At 40.5% G+C, this 21,328-nt stretch overlaps 1 protein-coding gene across 2 annotated transcripts in view; it reads left to right on the top strand.

The window, feature by feature from the left end:
* Positions 1-1,885: 1,885 nt before the first annotated feature.
* The window catches only part of IGF2BP3 (insulin like growth factor 2 mRNA binding protein 3), a 70,919-nt gene continuing 51,476 nt past the window's right edge, over positions 1,886-21,328 (top strand). Inside the window, exons 1-2 of one of the 2 annotated variants that reach the window (XM_083468228.1) lie at positions 1,886-3,283; positions 5,170-5,230. In XM_083468228.1, the coding sequence (XP_083324354.1) occupies positions 3,109-3,283; positions 5,170-5,230 (236 nt within the window). In that variant the 5' untranslated portion in view covers positions 1,886-3,108. The remainder of the gene's footprint in view (positions 3,284-5,169; positions 5,231-21,328) is intronic. The other variant, XM_083468227.1, reaches the window with a different exon arrangement.

The raw sequence follows: 21,328 nt of genomic DNA, 5'->3' as shown, positions 1-21,328 counted from the left end.
CTTAACATCAGAAATGTTTTTTTATATACTATCAGGATTTTAATTTTATAAAACTAGCCAGTCCTTGGCCTGCTTCTCTTTTACAAAAATGAATTCAATTATTTTAAAGAAAACATTTATGGAACAATCTGATTTATTTTTTAGAAAAGTGGCAGATTCAAAACATGTTTGTTCCAGTGTAGTAAATTCTGTTGAGATCTGTGGAACCAATTCAGTGGAACACAATGCAACTTACATCTTTGAATAAGCTTTCTTACATTTCAATTTAATTTAGTTATTTTTAAACTAGTGAATGTAAAATAGAAGAATGTTTAAGTCAAGCAAACAATTATACATTTATAGTAAGCTGTGTTCGTACCTCATATTCAAAGAAACATACATGCAGTTTTTGCAGAATAATTGCAGACCAAAACTCCCAACTTAATTATTGGTAAAATGAATTCTAGAAAAACCCATATTCAAAGACTTCCCCCTTTTTTATTCACAAGTATTCTATCAGAGACTCAGAAACAATTGTACGAAATTATACACTTCAACACTGAACGAAGAAAGGTTAGATTTCTGAACAATGATCTAAATTATAAGATTTTTCCATAAATTAGAACTTTTGTTCTAAATTAGAATTTTGTTCTATAACAAAGTCTAATCCATCTTGTCTAAATAAATTTTTGAAATAATACCTGTTCATGAAAAAAGTTGCTTCGCTATAACAATTAGTTACAGGGGCTAGTTACAACTTTTACATGGTTTAAAAGACTCTACATTTCTGCATCTTGTCATTCTATTGCAAGTACTATCCTGTTTTCCATTTGCAAAGCATACATACCAAAACATTTGATCGCTACTTTTGTCTGACAAAAGCACAGCTCTAACAAAGGCATTCATTAATGATACTTTTGCAGATTAAAATTACTTTTGCTTACTTTATAGTTTTAGGACTGGAGTTAGTAAATTATAGCAACAACAACAACAACAACCCACCCCTATTTTCTCACAAAAATATAGTGAATGTGATTGTCACTATGTAACTAATAAAAGTACTTAACTGTTTACTATACCCATTATGACCCAATTCCTCCCTCCCCAGTCTTTGCAGCATAAATGAACCCATTTACTAAAGTGAATTCTTAAACAAAACCTACTGGATTCCTATATATTAAAACAGTGTTGGCTTTCATTTCCGTATCCTTTTCTTCATCTTCAGGCAACATTTTGTTTGCTCTGGAACAAGGCTCCTCACACTCTGACCCCTCCCCCCACAAACCCACCATTGTGCTTTACAAATGTTGAAAATTATGAATGGTTCCTTGAACCAAGAGGGGAGGGGGGAGGGGAGAATGGGGGTAGGTGGGTGGATTTCTCTGTGTGCTATGGTAATCCGAGGGCTATGTTGTCCAATCATCCCCATTTTTTTTCTGAGCTAGAAAAACCACCATTAACTCGGTTTAAAAGAAAAAGGGGAAGGAAACAGCTTGGGGTGGAGGTGGGGAGGGAAGGAAAGGGGGGGGGGATGTGTCCGGAGTAGCACGCTCATCTCTGCCCCTGCGCACTCCCACTTTTTAATCACCCTCCAACTGGCCTCCACCCCCTTTGTCCTCTCCAATTCATAACGTTTGAGCGCTAGAACCGCTGCAGCCAACGCTCATCAAAACGGCCAGGAGCATTACTATGCAGGAAGGAAAGGCGGGTGGGTGGGGGTGGGGGTAGGAGCTGTTTCAAGGAGACCCTCGCTTCTCCCTCCCTCCCTCCCGCCCTCGGCGAGACCCCTCGCTTTTTCTCTGGCGCGCAGCCAATGGCGAGCGAGGGCGCAGGCAGCGCCACCAAACACGAAATCGCAGACAAAAAAGTGGCAGTGGAGCACATGGGTCGCCCCGACGAGGAAAGCATTGTAAGGCGGGGTCCCCCTTCCCCAATCGAGCTCGCCGGTTCCCCTCGACCACGAGCTGCAGTTGGCACCCCGCGCTAAGCGGTGGCACTTTGCGCCAGGAAAGGCACCGAGTGGCCCTTTAAGGCTGCATTTGGCCTCCTTCCTTGTTCTATCTCGCCCCCTCCCTTTAACCAACCAACCCTTTCCGATTGCGTTGCGAAACGTAGAGATAGTTCCCGCAGCCCTTGCTGTATAAGGTTGCTCCTTTGCCCCCTCCTCCTCCTCCCGGCGAAGGATTTATTATTTTTTGAACGTCGGAAGCGAAGCTTTTGATATGTGTGTTTGTGCGCGTGTGGAGCAACCAAACGCCGCCGCAGAAAGTAGTAAACAGGGGGAGGGGAGAGAGACCACGCGGTCCGGGCTCCGCGCCCATCCAACCTCCCAGTCTTAAAAACTTGTCCTGGACAGCCAAAGCCAACTTCGCTTCTCCTCCTCCTTTGTGTGTTATGCGAGCTTAAAACCTGCAGCTATCTAATTGAGGCGTTGGGATTCCTCACGTGAGAAGTTGATTTGTAGTTTGAACACGTGGCTCATTCAAAAAGCCGGAATATTCAAGTGATTTCTCTCTCTCTCTTTCTCTCTCTCTCTCCTCCCCTCCCCTCCTCCCACTCTGTTTTTTTTTTCCCCTTCCCTTCCTCCCTTTTTGGGAGGGGCGGTGCCTACATTCACGTATTGTAACATTTTCATACTCCGCCTGCTGCTGCCAAAGGGGCTTGGGGGCAAGACAAAAAAAGTAGTTTCTCTGCCCCCCATCTCTCCTCCCTTTCCTATCTTTTCTTTTTTTAAACCGCCATCCTAGTTCCAAAAGCGTCGTGATTTCCACTATCGGTTCGGATAACGTTGTGAACCTTCAGTATTCGGATTTGGTCACGGGCTTCTTTTCCTTTTTTTTAAAACTGGTGTGTGTGAGAGAGAGGGAGTGAAAGAGGGAGAGCGAGCGGGGTGGGTGGGGGACGGACGGACGGATACAAGCTGCAGTTGTGTGTGTGTTTTTAAAGCCCCTTGGCATTTTTATTTTACTCCCTGGATCGTTTGAGGGGGCGTTTATATATATATATTTGCATTATTGTTACAAGACGGCGCGTGGTGGTGGCGTCGTCGCCGTCGTCGTGGTTTTTTTTTTTTTACAAAAACATTATTACTATTAAGCAGAGCTCTATTTTTTTAATTAAAACGAGAAGATGAACAAGCTGTACATCGGGAACCTGGGCGAAAACGTAAGCCCTTTGGAGCTAGAAAGTCTCTTTAAAGAGTCCAAGATCCCTTTCACCGGCCAGTTTCTCGTGAAGACGGGATACGCGTTCGTGGACTGCCCCGATGAGAACTGGGCTATGAAGGCCATCGAGGCACTTTCAGGTGGGTCCTTCTCCTCCTCCTCTTCCTCCCACCGCCGTCTCCGCTTTTGGTCCCCACTATCCATCCTTCTTTCTTCCTGGGCGCCATCCTGCCCCTTCTCCTGCCCAGACCCCGAGCTATTACTCCCACTCACCCACCCACCTCGGGGGGCCGCTCGGCTACACGCAACGCTTTAAATCGAAATGACCGGCCGTGCAAGGATGCCCCGGGTTGTAGCCGAGGGCAGTTGCTCGGCCAGGGGTTGCCGCGCTGGGTTGAACTGAATTTATTTCGGAGGGCTTCGGCGGCGTTATAATCTGGGGCCTTGAACGAGGGGGTGGGGGGAAGGCTAAGGCTGCTGGTGCTGCTGGGCCGGCCTTCTGCTCTCCTCTTCTCCCCCACCCACCCCCATTTGCAACTCTTAGACGCGCAAACTGTTGGCTTTAAGAAAACCTCGCCCCCCTCACCCCCTCCCCTCTTTCCAAATGGGGAGCGGGAATGTGGAGCGCGCAAGGCCGCTGCTGCGCTTGGAAGAGCTTCTTCCCCACATTCCTAGCATGAGTATATAATCTTAAAAAAAAATATTGGCGGAGAGGTGTGCGCGCGCGAGGTGAAAAGAGAGCTGCGTTTGCGGGAGGAGGAGGGGGGTGGGGAGCGAGGCGCGCAAAAAACATCGCCCCTTGCGCGCGCGCGGGCGGGCACGCTCCCGTTCGCTCGCCTCAGACGCATGCCAGGGCCCAGCCAGCAACCGCCAGTCCCCCCCCCCCCCGTCTTGCGAGGGGTTTCTCCGTTCGCCACAAGAGCACCTCACACTCGCGCACGCGAAAACCCTCGGCCTCCTCGCGCTCTGGCGGGAGATGCCGGAGGGCAGGTGGCGGGGGAGCAAAGTAAGGGGGGTTCCCCCACACCCACCCACCCCGCCAAGGGCAAACGCCCTCGGTCCGCGGCGCAAAGACGCGCCAGCCTCCCTCCAATTCGGTGCCCTCGCTCGGCTCTCCCTCTGAGCGAGGGCGCGCAATCTCCCGGCTTGCTCAAGCAATCATTTTCCCACAGCTCAAAGCCTTGGCGTGTTAACACGAGACGCCAAACTTTGGACGTGTAAACGGAAAGGCCCCCTGTTTTCCCGTTCCCCACGGCGCGCTTGGGACAGAGGTCGAGGCCTGGAGGCCCGCCTCGGGAACGCGCGCGCCTGCACCTTGGGGGTCATTTATTTCGCTTTCGCTTTGGGCCATCGCGCCCCGAGTAAAGCATGTCAGTTTTTCTTAGCTTCTCTTCTACATCCTGTTTTTGTGTGTGCGCGCGCGCGAAAGGCAGCTTGGCGGGCTGAACGAGGGAGGGTTGTTTGGTTGGTTGGGCGGGCTTGTTTGGGTCTTGGTTTTTGCTCTACTCCGCTTCATGAGGGGCGATGTGGGGGGGGGGCGACTTTGGCCCAGCGGGTCGTGGTAGGAGGGGGCGTATGAAAAGAGCTTAAACGGGTGCATTTCCAGGGAAAAACGCGTGGGGAACACACTCCCTTTTCACCCAAACCACCAGTTCCTGTTTCCTCGTGACGAGTTCTTAGAGGCCTGTTAATCTCATCAGGGGAGGCGTACATATATGCATGTGTGTGTATGTACAACTGAGTTTTAACGTATAGGTTAAAAGAGAATAACTTCCTGCTTGAGAGTTGCCCTGAATACATTTTCAACCATTTCTCTCGGAACTGGCTCTACTGTACGCCAGGTTCTTGGCGTGTGGCTATTTATCATTCCCACCATGCTTCAGTTTCTGCCCTGTAACTTTTGGTGAGCAAACTATAACATGTTGCATTTGTGTTTCCTTTGCTGTTTTACATCATCAGAAATTCATATCGGGAGTAGGGGTGGGAGAGCACCCAATTCTAAAACGACTTGTATTATTGTTTGTAGGTAAAGTTGAACTGCATGGTAAACTCATAGAGGTTGAACATTCAGTTCCCAAAAGACAAAGGTACGTAATGAATTTATTTTCTTTTATCTCCCCCCCCTTTGCGAATGGAAATCATCATTCAGAAGAAACTGGAAGCAAGTTGATCTGATGTTTAGCAGCCTAAACATCAATTATTACTTTGTGATATTAAATCACTCATTAATTTGTGATATGCAGTAATGTTGTTCTTATATTAATGATGAATGCTGTCAGGTAGCTGTGGCTTTAAAAGAAAGTTGAACAGTCATAGATGGTCAAGAGTAAAACATTTGAACAATTTCATATTGTAGTTAGGAAGTAGTGGAACATTAAGAATCAGTGTGTTGAACTGTAGAAATAGACAAACTACAAACATCTTGCCCATCTCGTGTTTTTGTTGAAGTTCGTATAATATTTATGTAGAGAAAGTTTTATTTGAGTCTGTAACCCCACTTACCTTGGAGTAAGCCCCATTGAGTAGACATGATTAAGATTGCACTGCAAGCTGAGGTATTTCTTTATCACCTGATATTTCTGTATGGCAATATGGGAGACTTTTTTTTTTAATGCAAGGAATAGTTGATACATAGTTAACTTTTTCTGTTTTTTTGTGAAAAGAATTCTTTACAGAATAATACAGCTTCTGTGGGCCAGGTAGATACAAAGGTTGCCTGAATCTAAATCAAAAACTTTCCTGGAGTAGTTAAATCTGCTTTCATAAATGCATAGATTATGAAGCAATCTTTATTGTGCTAGTATCTCACATTTAGCAGATGCTTATTTAAAATCTTATTCTGTACCTAGGTAAGAATACAGTCCAGATGAAAAAGCTTTTCTTAAAGAGACAGGCATTTTTAGGCCTCTAAAATAGTTGTTTGGAAGTGTTAGCTGCTGATTGTTATAATTTACTTTGGAGAATTAAAATATGCAAGGCTTATTGAACATTGTATGAAAATTTACGTTGGAACCAGAAGAGATTTGTGGACTAATACAATTAGGAAGCAACCTCTGTTAATGTACTGAGGCATATTGTATCTATTGGCATGCATTCTGGTATGCTTAATACTTGTTTGGTTTACACACTGTCTTCATTGAAAATGGGGTAATTCAACTTCTTTACTAATAATATGTATCTGTTTACTTAAAGGATCAATTCTTTTGTGTACCCTAGCCATTTTCAGTATTTTCAGTATAGTATAATGTAAGGTAGTAAAGTAATGGTTGTATGTGTAAATGGAAATCTTACTGTACTCCAGAAATACTTGTAATAGTGAATTTTAATTACCGTATTTTTCGCTCTATAACACGCACCCGACCATAACACGCACGTAGTTTTTAGAGGAGGAAAATCCGTAGGCATGCCACCCGTAGGCATTCCCTCCATAACACGCACAGACATTTCCCCTTACTTTTTAGGAGGAAAAAAGTGAGTGTTATGGTGCAAAAAATACGGTATGTTGTCTTGTTGCTGTGATGTAATGAAAATGTGATTTTAAAATATTCACTTCCTGATTAATTCTTACTTTTTTCTTCCTTTCCTCCTGCTTTCTGGTCTGCAGTTAAAAATGATGTGCATGAATGCTACAAGTAGCTTTGAAGAAACATGTGAAAATTTGTTTAAAGTAATTTTGTGATGCACAAAATTTTCTTTTTAAAGATTTTTGCTATATGTTCATCCTTAATAGAATTTTATATAATGGAGATACAAATCTTTAATGAAATATACAGACACATGTGCTTTGTGGACTTAAGCATCTTTGATATGGAACCTAATTTAAAACATACACTGCAATTCTAGTTATGTTTTGGAATAATTCCCATTGAACTCAGTGAGACTTGCTTCATACTGAATCATGCATTGGACTCTGTGTATAGTCTCTGTGTTTGTGTTTTATAGCCAACATTTCAAAAGTGTGCCATTCTTCCACTTTGTATCTAAGGAATGGACTTTATGTGTCATGGAGCTATCTTGTGTAGCGTACAGATAAATAACTGTCGTAATGTCCTACCCAAAAAAGATGAAGAAATAATGTTATTTACAGATGTTTCTCTGAGTTAATGTAAGACTTCCAGATCAATTGATCTGTACATCATAAGATGTATCTAGGAATTTGCTGTTTTGGAACCCTAGGTGAAATTGCTTCTTCACCCTTTCATTTCTTAAATTCTCTTCCTCCCTCCCTTTTTCATTTTAAACAGAGGGTGCATGCAGTTATTACCAGTGGGTCAGGGACTTTTGGTTGGCTAAATGCTTCAGTTAAAATTAAGAAGAAGTTTGATACAGAATATGGTGAAGTCCCGTAAAATATATTTATTAAAATGTATTGATATTTTTCAAAAAGTTCAAAGCAGTGCACAGTAGTATATTAATCTTTATCATTGAGCACTACTGATATGAACGTTCTCATCTATTTAGTTATAGATCTACTACTATAGAATATATAGTTCATGCTGTGTAGTTGTAGATATTCTCCCTTCATTCATTGTGGTGAGATTGTGCACTAGGGGTAGACATGGGGATATTGTTAATCCATATCCTCTCATAATAGTGTTAGGAGCTCTTACAAAACTAAACTAAATTAAATTTGAAAGGCCAGTCTCTAAAGCTAGCCTGGTTTGTTATTTAAAGGGAGTTTTAAGGCTCAGCAGTTGCATTCCAGCAGTTTGGACTTTTAGATTGAAAGAGGACACACCCACACTCGCAAAAGCAACCTTTATACCTGCTGTGAAAGGCTGTTTAGGACTGTGGTGTTCTAGAATGGTCGTTGAGACAGGCAAATAGGCTGTATTGTGATTGAGTTGGGATAGAGGGAATGGTCTAGATTTTAGTTGAGAGCAGAGAGAGAGAGAGCTGTTTATAATATGGCTCTAGCCAGAAGCTGATTTCTGTCTTACTATGGAAACCTCAAGGGAATATGAAAGGAATGTAAAATTTTTGCATTCATAACCTCATGGATCATAGAAAACCTCTAGATACTTTAGGGAAGCTTGGATCACTTCATTCAAAACTTGGAAATGGCATTGTAACAATGCGGGCTGCTAGTCACATGTTACAAAAAGAATGTGGAGTATTCTTAGCTGTGATCATCAGCAACCACAAATGTTTGGGAAAAAATTATGCAAAACAAGATAGTACATGTATATTGGAAAACTTTTGTACAAGCCCTTTAGATACTCCCTAGCTTGCCACAAGAGCAGCTGTTATCTTGGTGGGGCAATATACATACTGGAAACTGATTATTCAAATAGCACTGATGTCATTTGTTGTGTGATGGATGGTTTAGCTTGGCAGGGAGGTGGGTGGGGATCTGATACTGGCCAGCTGGGGGCTGCATATTGATGAGCTTGAGTCTTGTTAAATCCTTACAGATTTCATATTTCTGACATTTATTCACTAAAACTAGAATCCGTATTATAGTACTGTTTCTGCTTCAAGGTTGGATGCCAACCCATTTTTGTATCACTTTTGTTTTCCCCTGTGGGTTTGAAAACAAAATTTCATGTTTCCCTAACCACATGGGAGTGATGGTTTGGTTTTCAGAAACTGAACCACAACATAAGGTTGGGCTGTGTTGTAATCAGGATTTCTCTTATTCGTTGCGAATACCGTGCCAAGTGCAATATAGAATCTATGGAATCAGCAAATTTTAAAAGCAAAAACGGCTTAGCCTTTGGATAATATGGTCCTGGAAGTATTTAGGCAAGGAAGAAGGCTGAGGATCCAGTGATGATTTGGGGTGAGGTGGGAGCTCAGGTAGCTATTACAGTTGTTACATTGAGCAGATGTTGTGCTTTATGTTCCTCTTCGTGTCTTCCATGCAGCAACACATTATTTGCTTCTTGTGCTTCATTCTACATTTGCCTTCCTATCCTATACAGAACTGGTCTTTGCAAAAGATATCAAGTTTTGTTTAGAGTCACTTCAAGCAGGCAGGTTACAAAATTCAAGTTTATAGTTTCCAGATATTTGTTTATCAAAACATGTATATCCTTCCCTTTTGGTGGGCTAACAACATTTTTAAAAATATAAAAAGAACAGTATAAAACAGAACAGTTTAAAAACAAACATAAAAATATTATCTGCCACATATACCAAAAGCCTGTCAGAATAAAACAGTTTGTTTCTACATTAGTTATTAAAAAAATTATGTGGATACCTCAAAGATCTGTTGAAATGGCATGTCCTAAAATGGGATGGGGAATTTATGACCCTCCAAATGTTGTTGGACTCTCAACAACCCAGCCCACATGGTTAGTGATCGGGAATGATGGGAGCTGTAGTACATCATCATCATCATCTGGATAGCCACAGGACTCTTGCCCCTGGTCTGGAGAAAGTACAAATCTTTTATAAAGTGTAAATTTACAGTTTGCAGTCCTTTATATAAAAGAAAAAAACCTTTAATGTCTGTGGCAGCATGATAATCTTACTGTATTTTGGGCAGAGTTCTAAGTAACATTCAATATAAATTATACTAAACATCCATAGAAAGTATATGGCTATTTGGACCTTTTTAAATGTAGGAAACTGAAACTCTTCTGACAGTTCTTGTTAATTTCTACAGTGTGATACAAAGACTGACCCTTCCAAAATGGAATGTAAGGTATGGTGCTGCTGGAAAATGTCTTTTCATCAATATGTTTTCATGTTAGTAGATAAGCTTGAGGATGCTTCAGTAAGACAGTATGACTAAAAGAATAACCATGGGGAACCACATCTAACACCTTATACTGAAGCAGGATTGTCCATTTCTAAACCATCCCAATACATAGATTTGGTTAGTAACACACAGTTAGCATTTAAATTTGTTTCCTTCCAATGTAAGCCTTTTGTATATACAAAACTTCCTAAACTAATACAATTTCCTAAACTAATATTAGTTTAGGAAATAACACTTCTGACCCTTGTTGCTCTTATTAATTGGTATCCCATTCGCACTTTTTCCTGATAAATGAAGCAAGCCTAAGTTTGTATTCATATAACGTGAATCTGCCCCTGGCTCCTTTGAATGGAAGGGCAGGGTATGAATTTTATAAATTCAAATAAATAAATCTGTCCTCTTACTTGCTGTTGCTATTCTTCTAAAAATAGTGTTTGTAAAACCCAAATCCAGGCTTAATTACATGTCTGGGTTAGAATAGGATGCTTTTTCTGAGTAGTAGAAAATGCAATTATATTTTGTTCAAAAAGAATGACATTATTTCAATAATTCCTTAAAGAAATGAAATGTGGCATTGCTGAACTGCGCTTTGCAAGTTATAATTCAGGAGGTGATCAGTGCCTTTCTCCCCTTAAAGCCAGCAGAAACGGAGGGTGCAAGGATGTGCAGCTGCTAACTACTTGCTCTTGTAGCTTCTTTTCTACTTTGTGGCTGTAAAGTCAGATGGCAGGGGAGGGACTGACGCAGTCTTTGGTTGTATATGTTGCTGTACTAGGCTTCCTTGCTAGGAATAAATGCCGGCATGCTGTGGCTGCCCACGAACTGGGCACACTCTGTTCCTGCCAGGTCTGAGGGAGACAGCACAGACATGGCAGCCACTGTGTAATGCTGTATTTCACCAGCTGGATTAACACAGATGAACATTCTACAACATATTCTGAGGGGGCCCTCAGGCCCTATAGTTAATACTTGTAGTTAATTAGTACTCAAATTTATTAGTTAAAATAGCTTTTCCAAAAAAAGTTTTCCAAATTGGTTTATGTAACAAAATACACAGGCGCCAAACAACAAAATTATATAAATAACAGTATAAAAACAGGCGCAGGGGATAAAATTGTTACAAAAGCCTTATGGAAGAAGTGTGCTTTTTCTTTTTTGATTGGGGAGAAAGGGTCTAATTAGGTTGTGATTACTTGGAAATCAGATCTCAGGGGCATTGTAGATAGAAGGCTGAGTAAAATGGTACAGTGTGATGTGGCAGTGAAAAATTGCAAATTAACTTGTTAGGAATTGCTGGGTAAGGAGTTGAAGCTTTTAAGTACCTGTGACAAAAACGTTATTGAAGGGGAGAAGAAGGTCAAGACAAAGAGGATGAAATTGCTTTCGTCCTTTTACCATCCCATTTTCCCACACTGCCCTGCTCAATAGATAGCTCAGGTTCTCCTCTGGTTGAGCAAAGGAGTCAGAGTAGTGGCCTTTCAGTCCCTACAATGCCTTTGTTGGCTGAATGTTGTATATGTGAGCGCTCTCACTCCTGACTAAGCCTCAAAGTCATCTTAGAGGTTTGTCTTGGAAATGAACATAGCAAAGCATACTGCTGATCTCAAAACACTCAAAACAGTGGCATAGTTAATGAAGGGGAAGATCCATTCTCATTCCTTTTCCCCTCTGGCAACCTCCCTATTAAACCCAACTCCAAGGGAAGCAAATTTTGTGATGTGTCACTTCCTGAAGCCAGCACACCTCCCCAACATCTTTACGTTTTGAGATGGAATGGTCCCTCACGACTTTAAGGATATTCTTTGGCACCTTGGGAGGTGCCCATTTCATGGGGCCAATTTCATTTTACCTTGTGAGATTCCTGAAGTTGAAGAGTAGGTTCACTCTGGTCATTTAAAGGAGTCTGTATGTGGCGAGGTGATAGGTTTGATGAGGTGCATATTCTCCAAGGCTGCATCTCTCTCTTGCCTCAGACACGAAGGCCTGCCAGTCTCAGCTTTCCTTCAGCCTTGATTCCATAGCCTTTGATTTCCACGGCTCCTTGGGTATGCTAATGTGCAGGAACAGGAGCAATCTGCTGCCCTCCTCCTATGCCTGTTAGTGTCTTGTATGTTTGTATGTATGTATGTAACATGCCATTTCTGTAGTATAGGATGTGATGGTTGAACCTAGAATTCTGTGTGTGATTCAGTTTCTCCCCAACCGAAAAAGGAAGACCTGGAGAAAGTATAATAAATGAAATTACAAATGCTTCCCAGGCAAAGGAAGCTTAATTAATGCTACCTGTACCTCTTGGGTGCTGAGTTGAATAATATCCAGAAGAATCTTACTTTCGATCAGTGTTACATTTAGTTATATACTCATCCTCCATGTTGATTGTTGTAATGTGGTGAACAGAGTCTACGGTATTTGTCGTCCTGTTTTTTAAAAAGTAAATCAGAATGCTCCAAAGCAAAAGTTGATACCTGAGTGTGGCTTCTCTAGATATTGTGGACCTACTTCAGGATTTCCAATATTTACTCTGCTAACTTGGATTACAATCATTTAAATGGAACCCAAAGGTTCAGGTTGCTACAAGTAAAAAGTAAAGTGCTTGCAGAACAGGTATCACTAGTTGACTGAACTGGCTGTTTTCTTTAGAAGATACAGTTGTACCTTGGAAGTTGAACAAAATCCGTTCCGGAAGTCTGTTCGACTTCCAAAACGTTTGAAAACCAAATCACGGCTTCTGATTGGCTGCTGGAAGCTCCTGTAGCGAATCAGAAGCCCCGTCGGATATTCGGCTTCCAAAAATAGTTTGCAAATCAGAACAGGCACTTCTGGATTTGTGACGTTCGGGAGCCAAAACGTTCGGGAACTAAGCTGTTCGAAAACCAAGGTATGACTGTTCTTCGTTTATTTAATCGATACATTGACTACTTTGAATGTGTACTGACTCTTGGACCTATGCACGTCTCTCTTTAATGGAGAAGTAACAAGTACCAAAGTTGCTCTAGTCAAATGTCTGCATTAATTAGCTCATCATGTTCAGTTTGCATATTAAGAGTAGTTTGCCAAAGTGATTAGTCCCTGTTTGTCTGTGAATGGCAATGGACACATTTTCCTGTATCTATTAGAAAAAGAAAGAAAAGAAACCACAGGCACAAGGGCTATTTTGGTGGTTAATATTTCTGTGCTGGCTGAGTAAACTAACATTGTCTCAGTGGGATGGTTCATTTGAGATTCCTAATGTGTAGTTTTTGGAAATGCGAGTGCTAAACCTTATGGAACTGGACAGATGTTCTTCAGTACTTTGAGGTCTAATCAGCACAAAAGAACACTGGACGCTCCATGTGAACATTTTCTAAGTATTATACCTGTGCATTTACATTTTGCTTGAACACTTCATCAAGAATTCCTCTTTAAAGAGAGTCTGGAGAGCCTGTGGTAGTGAATGCTTTTGATTATTACTCCTTGTCCATATAATTTGTTTCCCTCCTCGGTCAAATGAAACGTGCTTCATTTAATCCTGAATAAGGTGTTCCTCTTTCTCTGGCTGTGTGCAGACACAGGGGACGCTCAGAGAAAGAATGATTTGCTGCTTGTAGTTTGTGCTCTTACACTGTCGGTGCACTTTGAGTTTATCATCCTTCGGTAGTACACAATCATCAAATGTAGATGATTCTATAAATAGTCATTCTATAAATAGGCAGGAGTAGAAGAAAGTTACAAAAAAGCTAGTTTAAATTGTGTAGAGAAAATGTACAATATGTTTTTAGAGAAGCTTTCTGATGTTCCTTTTATAAGCCATACAAATGCTATTATTTTCCTGCATCTTTTAAATACGTAAAAGTTTAAAACACTTACGTTAGAGCCCTTTAATTCTAGAAATCTAAAAGATGAGTCTGTTAATGGGGCTCAGTTCTTGCCTATCAGATGTGTCTGAAATGGCATTTACTTTACATAAGGAATATTTTGAAATGTTTAGTTTATATAGAAGATGTCATTAATTTTGGCTTAGATGTAGCATATTCATGTCTTGCTTCAGACATGAAAGCACTTATCTATATGTAAGAATTTCAGGGAAACTACAAAATTTATCTAAACGTGTGATTTAATATTCTTCTTTTTACACTGTGTGTATGCCTGCCAGGCATAAGTGTGTATCTTTGAGTATCTGTGTGTGGTTATTTTTTTATTTGCTTGGAAAAAATGTATTAACTGCTTAATCAAATAGCTTTCTAAATGATGTACATAATAAAAGTGTAGATAAAACACAGTTAAAATCCACAAACTGTTTTTAAATATATATACATAATTATAAAATAGATAAAATCAGTCAAATTTTAAAAATTAATATAGTAACTAAATCATGTGCTTGGATAGGCTTGCTGCAACTAAAAAAAAAATTGGCAGGTGTGTAATACAATGTAGTGAGGGTATCTGCCTAGTTCTATCCTGTGAACACACAAATGCCTTTGAACTGGGATTTGGTAAAGTGAATTGCTCCTCACTTTTTTTGAGATGTGTGAGATTAAAAACCTCATCAGTGCATGCAGGTTTAATTGCTTGTGGATGTGCCTAGAACTTTTCTATCCTGGAAGCAGTGTAGAACTTGTCTACGCTGGAAGTAGAAGTGTATTGTCTCATGGATAAGAATTTTTAGCAAGCTTTTTAAAATTACAAGGTTGAGTACTGCTAAGAACAAATCTGCAAAATGGCTTTTTGTTGACTGTATGCCCTTTTCTTGATCAAAGCTTCCGGAAACTGTCTAAGGAGCTTTTTAGTATAATAGATGATTTGGTGTCTTTTCTATGTTTGTGCTTTTTAAATTATGTACTGCTAAGTTGATATTAAGCAGTTCCGAGTTTGTAGTGCATATGTAGTCCAATAAAATGGAAAAGTCACACTGGATAATGAAGGGGAAGTCACATTTTTAAAACTTTTGTCTATATATATCGAAATCACTTTGCAGTCAGAAAACTAGCACTGCAGGAAATGAGCAGGATAGATCTTTTTTTCCAGTGGTGTTTTCACTTGCGGGAAGTTTTGAACATGTGAGAGCAGTAAACCACCCCCCTCCGAAGTTTGAATTGGTGTAGTCCATCGCAGCACACAATATAGTTTGGGATCTACCGGTTGCATCTCAGAATGGGCTTCCAGTTCCTAGTGGTTTAACCATAGCAACAATAACAAATCTTTTTTTTTTTTACTGCTTTGGTTGTATAAACACTATACCTTTAAGGCACATTTGAAGCATATTTCCGTCCACAAAGAATTCTGGATACTGGAGTTTGTAAGGGCTGCTGGGAATTTTAACTTTGTAAGGTGTAAGCTACAGTGCACAGAATTGTTTGTGCTTTAAAGGTATTCTGTGTGCGCAGCCTAGTGGGCTGCTGAAATCTAGGAAGCTTGAATTCTCAGCCTGAGCATGTTCTCAGAGCACCTTGTGTCATAATTCTGTGTCTGCCTTCCTGAGCCACACTTCACAGCTCTAGTTAGTGGGAAAATGAAGTGCCTCTTGCAAGCCTTAAAGCTGCCCACCCTATCTGTTGTCTTAGGACTCTACCAGAATCTGCTGCATTTAGATGCTGTCAGAATGTGACAGCAGCCACACCCTGGAAAACTGCTTTATCTGGCTTGCTAAACCAGGTGAAGGTAGTTGATGGGTCTCAATCCCTCAGTGAGTTAGGCTCTGGTGGATTGAGCAGAAAAGACCAATAGTGGGTCCAACAGTCAAGAAGGTGGTTTCTGCACATGGCGCCAGATGCATTTTGCACATGGCTGTCAACCACTTGTGACCAAGTGAAGATGCACTTGTACTAGGACGGCGTCTGAGATCTCCACGATTTAGAGTTGCATGCCTGGGGATCCTTGGATCTTTCCTGTTTTCACACACTAACAACACATCCTGTTGAATTCTATTTGTGGTATTTTACCCGCACCATCAGAACGAATTTCAGGAACCAAAAAGTCGTGTTGAAAAATAAGATTTTCAAGCCGTCTGGCCCCACGCTGGCAACCAGACATTCTCTTTTGGTGACACTAACCCTGGTTTAAGGAGCTATTTGACACCTAGCATATATATCTGAGTTTCTAACACAGCTGGGAAGGTAGCCCGTCTAAAACCTTTGCTGCCTTGTGGGATCGCTTCAGGGGAAGAAAAGACTTAAGAAGTAAATCCTACTCAAATCTGCAGTTGAGTCCCTTGCACACCTCTTTCCAGCAACTCCTGCAGCCAAGCTGGGCTTTCCTTTGGACCACATCAGCGAGGCTGAGGGAGGCGGTGTTGTTGTCTGGGCAGTCCAGGACCTCCATACACACTGCCCAGGCTTGTGTCCCAGGAAGGTAACTTCAGTGCTGCTAAGTCAATAGTTTGACCACCCCTGGAGGCACACTCCATTGTCTCTTGAGGCAGATGGATGCCTGCAACAGCAAGAGGCAAAGCCTCACTTCAACCAGTTGTCTGTAGCTTTTCTTCTTCCATTTCTTTGTTTGGCTTCTCTTTATGTATTGCTTCTCAAGTTGTATATATAGTAAATAAACCCCTTTTTCCAGAATAAGAATCAGTGGTTGAGAAACCTTTTTAATTTGTGCTAATGTTAAGGAGGTGAATATGGTATGTATTGTATTACAATACATAAATTGGCTGAAAGATTGATACGTGTGTGACTTTCAGCAGTAGGCAACTGGGGATCACCTGTGGAATTGGGCTAATGTTGGAAACTTTAGTGCAGTAAATACATGCATGCAGTGGAAAGACTAATGTAACATCAGAACATTAATGCTATTGTGCTACCACCACCCCCCATTGGCTAGAGAAACAGGGTGCATAGTTTCTTGGTGTGCTCTGCAGTCTTGGTTCTCTGTAATAACACTGTCATTTGTATGCAAAACAGACTAGCGTTGACCATTTTGGGCTAGGAGTACTACACAGAGGAAACGCTGAAATACTTGCGACTGATGCCTACTGTATTTAGCACCCCTAGCCTTCACATTTAGGCTAGCGTTTGCACAGAGAGAAGTAGGCAAACAGTATTTTAATGAAAATATGTCATTATCCCATTTGCATTTTGTGTGTCCTTTTCCCTGTAAAGAAATTATCAAATATTGGCAGGGCCCTTTCAGTATGTTTGATGACAATTGAGGCAGTGTTCAATTCTGAAAGAGCTTTACCAAACTCTTGCTATTCTCCCCCAACACCAAAAATTGTAATTTTAGTAATTATGGTGTTCCCCGTGGTATTGAGTTAACATCCAGTTTTCAATAAAATGATTGTTATCCATTTCTTATTCCATCAAAACTCATTAGCTTTGCCATTTATTCTTTCTGTCAGGTAGCTCCAAAAAGTTATCTGAAGGTTTCACTGTTGTTCCTGTATATAATAGAAACGAAATAAATATTTAAATTCTACCCTTCAGATAGTTTAAAAGCGACAGGCGACTCCAGTCATCCACATGCCCCAAATCTTTGTAGTTGTTATAATTATGTGTTTAAGGAAAGCACCGTTTAAATTTTTTTGCACTGCATCTCCATACAAATAATACCCTTTTAAAATTGGGCATTTCGTGGTTTTAAATGGCAGAACAGCTTCTGGAATGTGCTTCTGTTTGATTTCAGTCAGCCTCCCAGTTATTGCAAAGTGCAAGCTAAGCTAAGGTTTTGGTGATAGTGACAATACAGTTGCATGTGCATTAAAATGTAGTTTAATCTTATTTTTAAGGTATAGAGCCAGCACTAGTATCTTTACCGGGGTAACAAGAAAACTGTACCTCTGTTAGAATACACATTTCATAGTATTTAATGTCCTTAGTTCAGATTTGTGCTTTCCCACCATAACTTTTTGGAAAGGGGATATTGCCACTTGGTGAAGAGCTTGCAGTGTTGCTTGTTTTTATGCTGTGTAAAGTTCTCAAAATGTAGATTGCAACTATCAGCTATGTTGGCCATAAATTGAGTGCCTTTCTTCCATCCAGCCCCCTAAAAATAGGTTAAAGAAACAAGAAGCCCAAAATGGATAACATTCAGTTTCAGGATTGGGCCCCAAGAGGGTTCAATTGGGCTGGACATAAAAAGGTATTGAAATGATTTTTGGGGAGCTTCACTATAAAAATGTAAGACAAAAATATATTGTTTTTTAGATTTTGCTTATGGCTAAAATTGTTCCTAATGTGTCTTCAAATTGTTTATCATTCCCCACCCCGATTTAGCCTGTTATCTGACTGAATGATTAGTGACTGGTTATACCCCCATTGTGACAACATTCCTGGTGTAAAACAATACTGTTTCTTCCCACCCCACCCCCTGCAAATCTGTCAGCACAGTTCCTTCCAATTACATTGGCCTTAAAATGGGGTTGTCAGTAACTTGTGGAATTAAGCTAGGTACTGTTTGTTTTATAGCTTATGATCCTAGTAAAATTAATAGCTGTAATGCAGGTCAGTCATGAATAGATATCACAGAAAAAGCACCTTGGCAAAATACAACCAGATTTTAAATTAAAGCTCTTATTTATTCATCCTTTTTGAGGTTTTGTGTCTGCAAGCCCTTTTGATTTTGTATTTGATTCCTCTCCTTTTGGTTTGTTACTTGGTAAAGTACAGTGTCTAGTGCTATTTACATTCATTTTACTTTCCATATTTATATAGCAACCAAACACTTTGGGTGGTTTGCAAGTAAAAAATCAAAGCAATAAAATGTCCAGAAAAGCATTTACAGTTTTCAAGAGAAATCATTTGATTTCTCCCAGTGTTTTGTGGCCAGTTGATCTGAAGTGGCTCACAAGTTAGAAGCCTCTCAAATTATATAGAAATAGGTCCAGGGTTTTTTGTGCAAGAGGTATTTAAAATTATGGGGTGTTTGTGGGGGACGGGGGAGGAATTTGCTGTGGTAACTTTGTAGGTTCCAATTCAATAGCCTCATACATGCCCTAGGTTGTACTTCAGCATCCTTCTGTTTAAGCAGAAATGGGATTGGAGAGTTCTGATAAAATCATTACCTCTGATTACAAGCTTGTCCTTTCTCTTCCCTTCCCTTCCCTTCCTCCCTCTACTCTGACATTTTCAGTGTATGGTAAACTTTACACTATTTTCAGGTTTATCAGATACTTGTGTGCTGTGTTTTTTTGAGGGGTGTGATCTGAAGTGCCATGAAATGAAGTCCTTAATTTGGTATGGAGAACCTTGGACACTTCCAGCTTTGCTGGATTCTTTGAATCCACTGCATGCCGGTACTAAATTAAATGTTTAATACCAACACTCTGAAGTGGGCACAGAAACAACTGAAAATCAGTTTTTACACAATGCATTGTCAATATATGACTGTATCAGCCAGTCCTTGTGGGCAATCTTGCCTCCTTCTCTTCAATGGGATGATGCTTCCAGACCACATCCCCATGTACGGTACATTGCAGTAGACCAAATGGATAAGTGTAGCTAGGCTGTCTGTCCAATACAATGGTATCTCTGGTTACGTACTTAATTTGTTCCGGAGGTCCATTCTTAACCTGAAACTGTTCTTAACCTGAAGCACCACTTTAGTTAATGGGGCCTCCTGCTGCTGCCGTGCCGCTAGAGCACGATTTCTGTTCTCATCCTGAAGCAAAGTTCTTAACCTGAGGTACTATTTCGGTGTTAGCAGAGTCTGTAACCTGAAGCGTATGTAACTCGAGGTACCACTGTAGAGTTGTAGTTGGTATTGAGTCACCGAGCCCAGATCACCCTCAATACAGTGGTACCTCGGGTTACAAACACTTCAGGTTACAAACTCCGCTAACCCGGAAGTAGTACCTTGGGTTGAGAACTTTGCCCCAGGATGAGAACGGAAATCGCGCACTTGCGGGAGGAGGCCCCATTAGCCAAAGCGAGCCTCAGATCAAGAACGGATTCGGGTTAAGAACAGACCTCCGGATCAAATTAATTTCATAACCCAAGGTACCACGGTATATGAATCTGATAAATGATACTTGAAAGCACTCACAAGTGTTTCAGAGAAGTAATATTTATTCAGATGAAACTGGCGATTTGTCCCATCAGCAGATATTGGCTCAGTATCCAAGGTAATCGGTTGTCATGTGGAGATAAAGAATTTGGGTTTCTCTTGGAGGTTTAATGTTGCCAGCCAGTATCTCTCAGCTCTGGTTCCTCATCTGTAAAATTGTAACAATAGCCTATATGTGGGGGCTCTTAACAGCTGCTGAGCTTTCTCGGTTTATTTCCCCTATGCAGTCAGTTCAAGATGACAGTTGTCTGCTGCTGCTGCCCAAGGATAATGCTGGAAGTTGCTGGTCGTTTGGGAAGTTGGGGCCTCGGTTTGATTTATTATCAAGCTATATTGTAGTTGTTATTTTGGGGCATTTCATTGCATAGTCAACACTACGCCTTAAATACATTAACTGAAATGGGAGATATGTATGATATACTTTAAGGAATTATTCACAAGAGACACCATATAAAAATTAATGCTTTAAAATTTACACACTTTTTTCTGATATACTTTACATTAATTTTAAATTACTTATAAACAATATACATTGAAATGTCAGATCTTGGCTCATAGTGCAGTTGCTGATGGTTTTCTGTTGAATCTCCCAACTAACCTACTCTGGGAATTTTAAAATTCTTAATCATTAATGCTTACTCACAGATGCAAACATTGTTCTACCTTTATTGATGGAACAAATTTTACTTTTAGAGTTTGATTCTATTGCCACTTATCTGCATGCACATGGAAACTTTCTAGCTTCCCGTACGCTCCATTGCATGAGGAGTTGGTGCTAAAAGGGGGGGAAATCCTCCATACGTGCCATACTCATATAAGTACTTTGCTTATGTGCATGCTTACACAAATGTCCTCTCTGTATCTGGCATTTGTTTGCAACCTAAGAATTAAATAGAGATAAATTGAACTCACATGTAAAAACTTAATAATAAGACATTGTTAAGAAATAATTATTATGCAAAAAGTGCATTAATAGAAATAATTTATGTACCAAGTGGATTTAGATAAACTGAATAATAAGTGGTAAAGCTAATGGATGATGTTTTGAATATGATCCTTTAAGTGTAGCCTCTGACCTGGTTTTAAAGAGTAGCCCTGTGATTTGAAATATTGCCATCTGGCAGTTATATTAGGACAACCTTAATGACTCTCAAAATGAAATTGTTAATTTTGAAGATTTTGTTTTTGTTGTGTATTCTTGGGTAATACTGGAAGCTTAAAGAAAAAATAATTAAAGCATTGGTTAAAATACTGCTTTTGTTTGCTAACGTAGATCTGCAAGGCATCTTTTGTATATCAGCTCTACAGGAATTGAAGCTACCGTCAACCACATAGTCTATTATGAATGTATAGTGATTGATAACTTAATGGTAAACTTCTATATGTGTAGTTCTTGAGTACAGCATTTGTAATTTTCATTAAATGATAAAAAGTCATTAAATGATCTACAAATTGGGAAGTGTCAGAAAGTTACCAGTTCGTAGAAATATTTACTTAATTG

The sequence above is a fragment of the Podarcis liolepis genome (assembly GCF_965112155.1).
Source record: "Podarcis liolepis genome assembly, chromosome: 12".
NCBI lineage: Eukaryota > Metazoa > Chordata > Lepidosauria > Squamata > Lacertidae > Podarcis > Podarcis liolepis.
The sequence above is the reverse complement of the archived record's forward strand: the minus strand, read 5'-3'. Positions and strand labels throughout refer to the sequence as shown.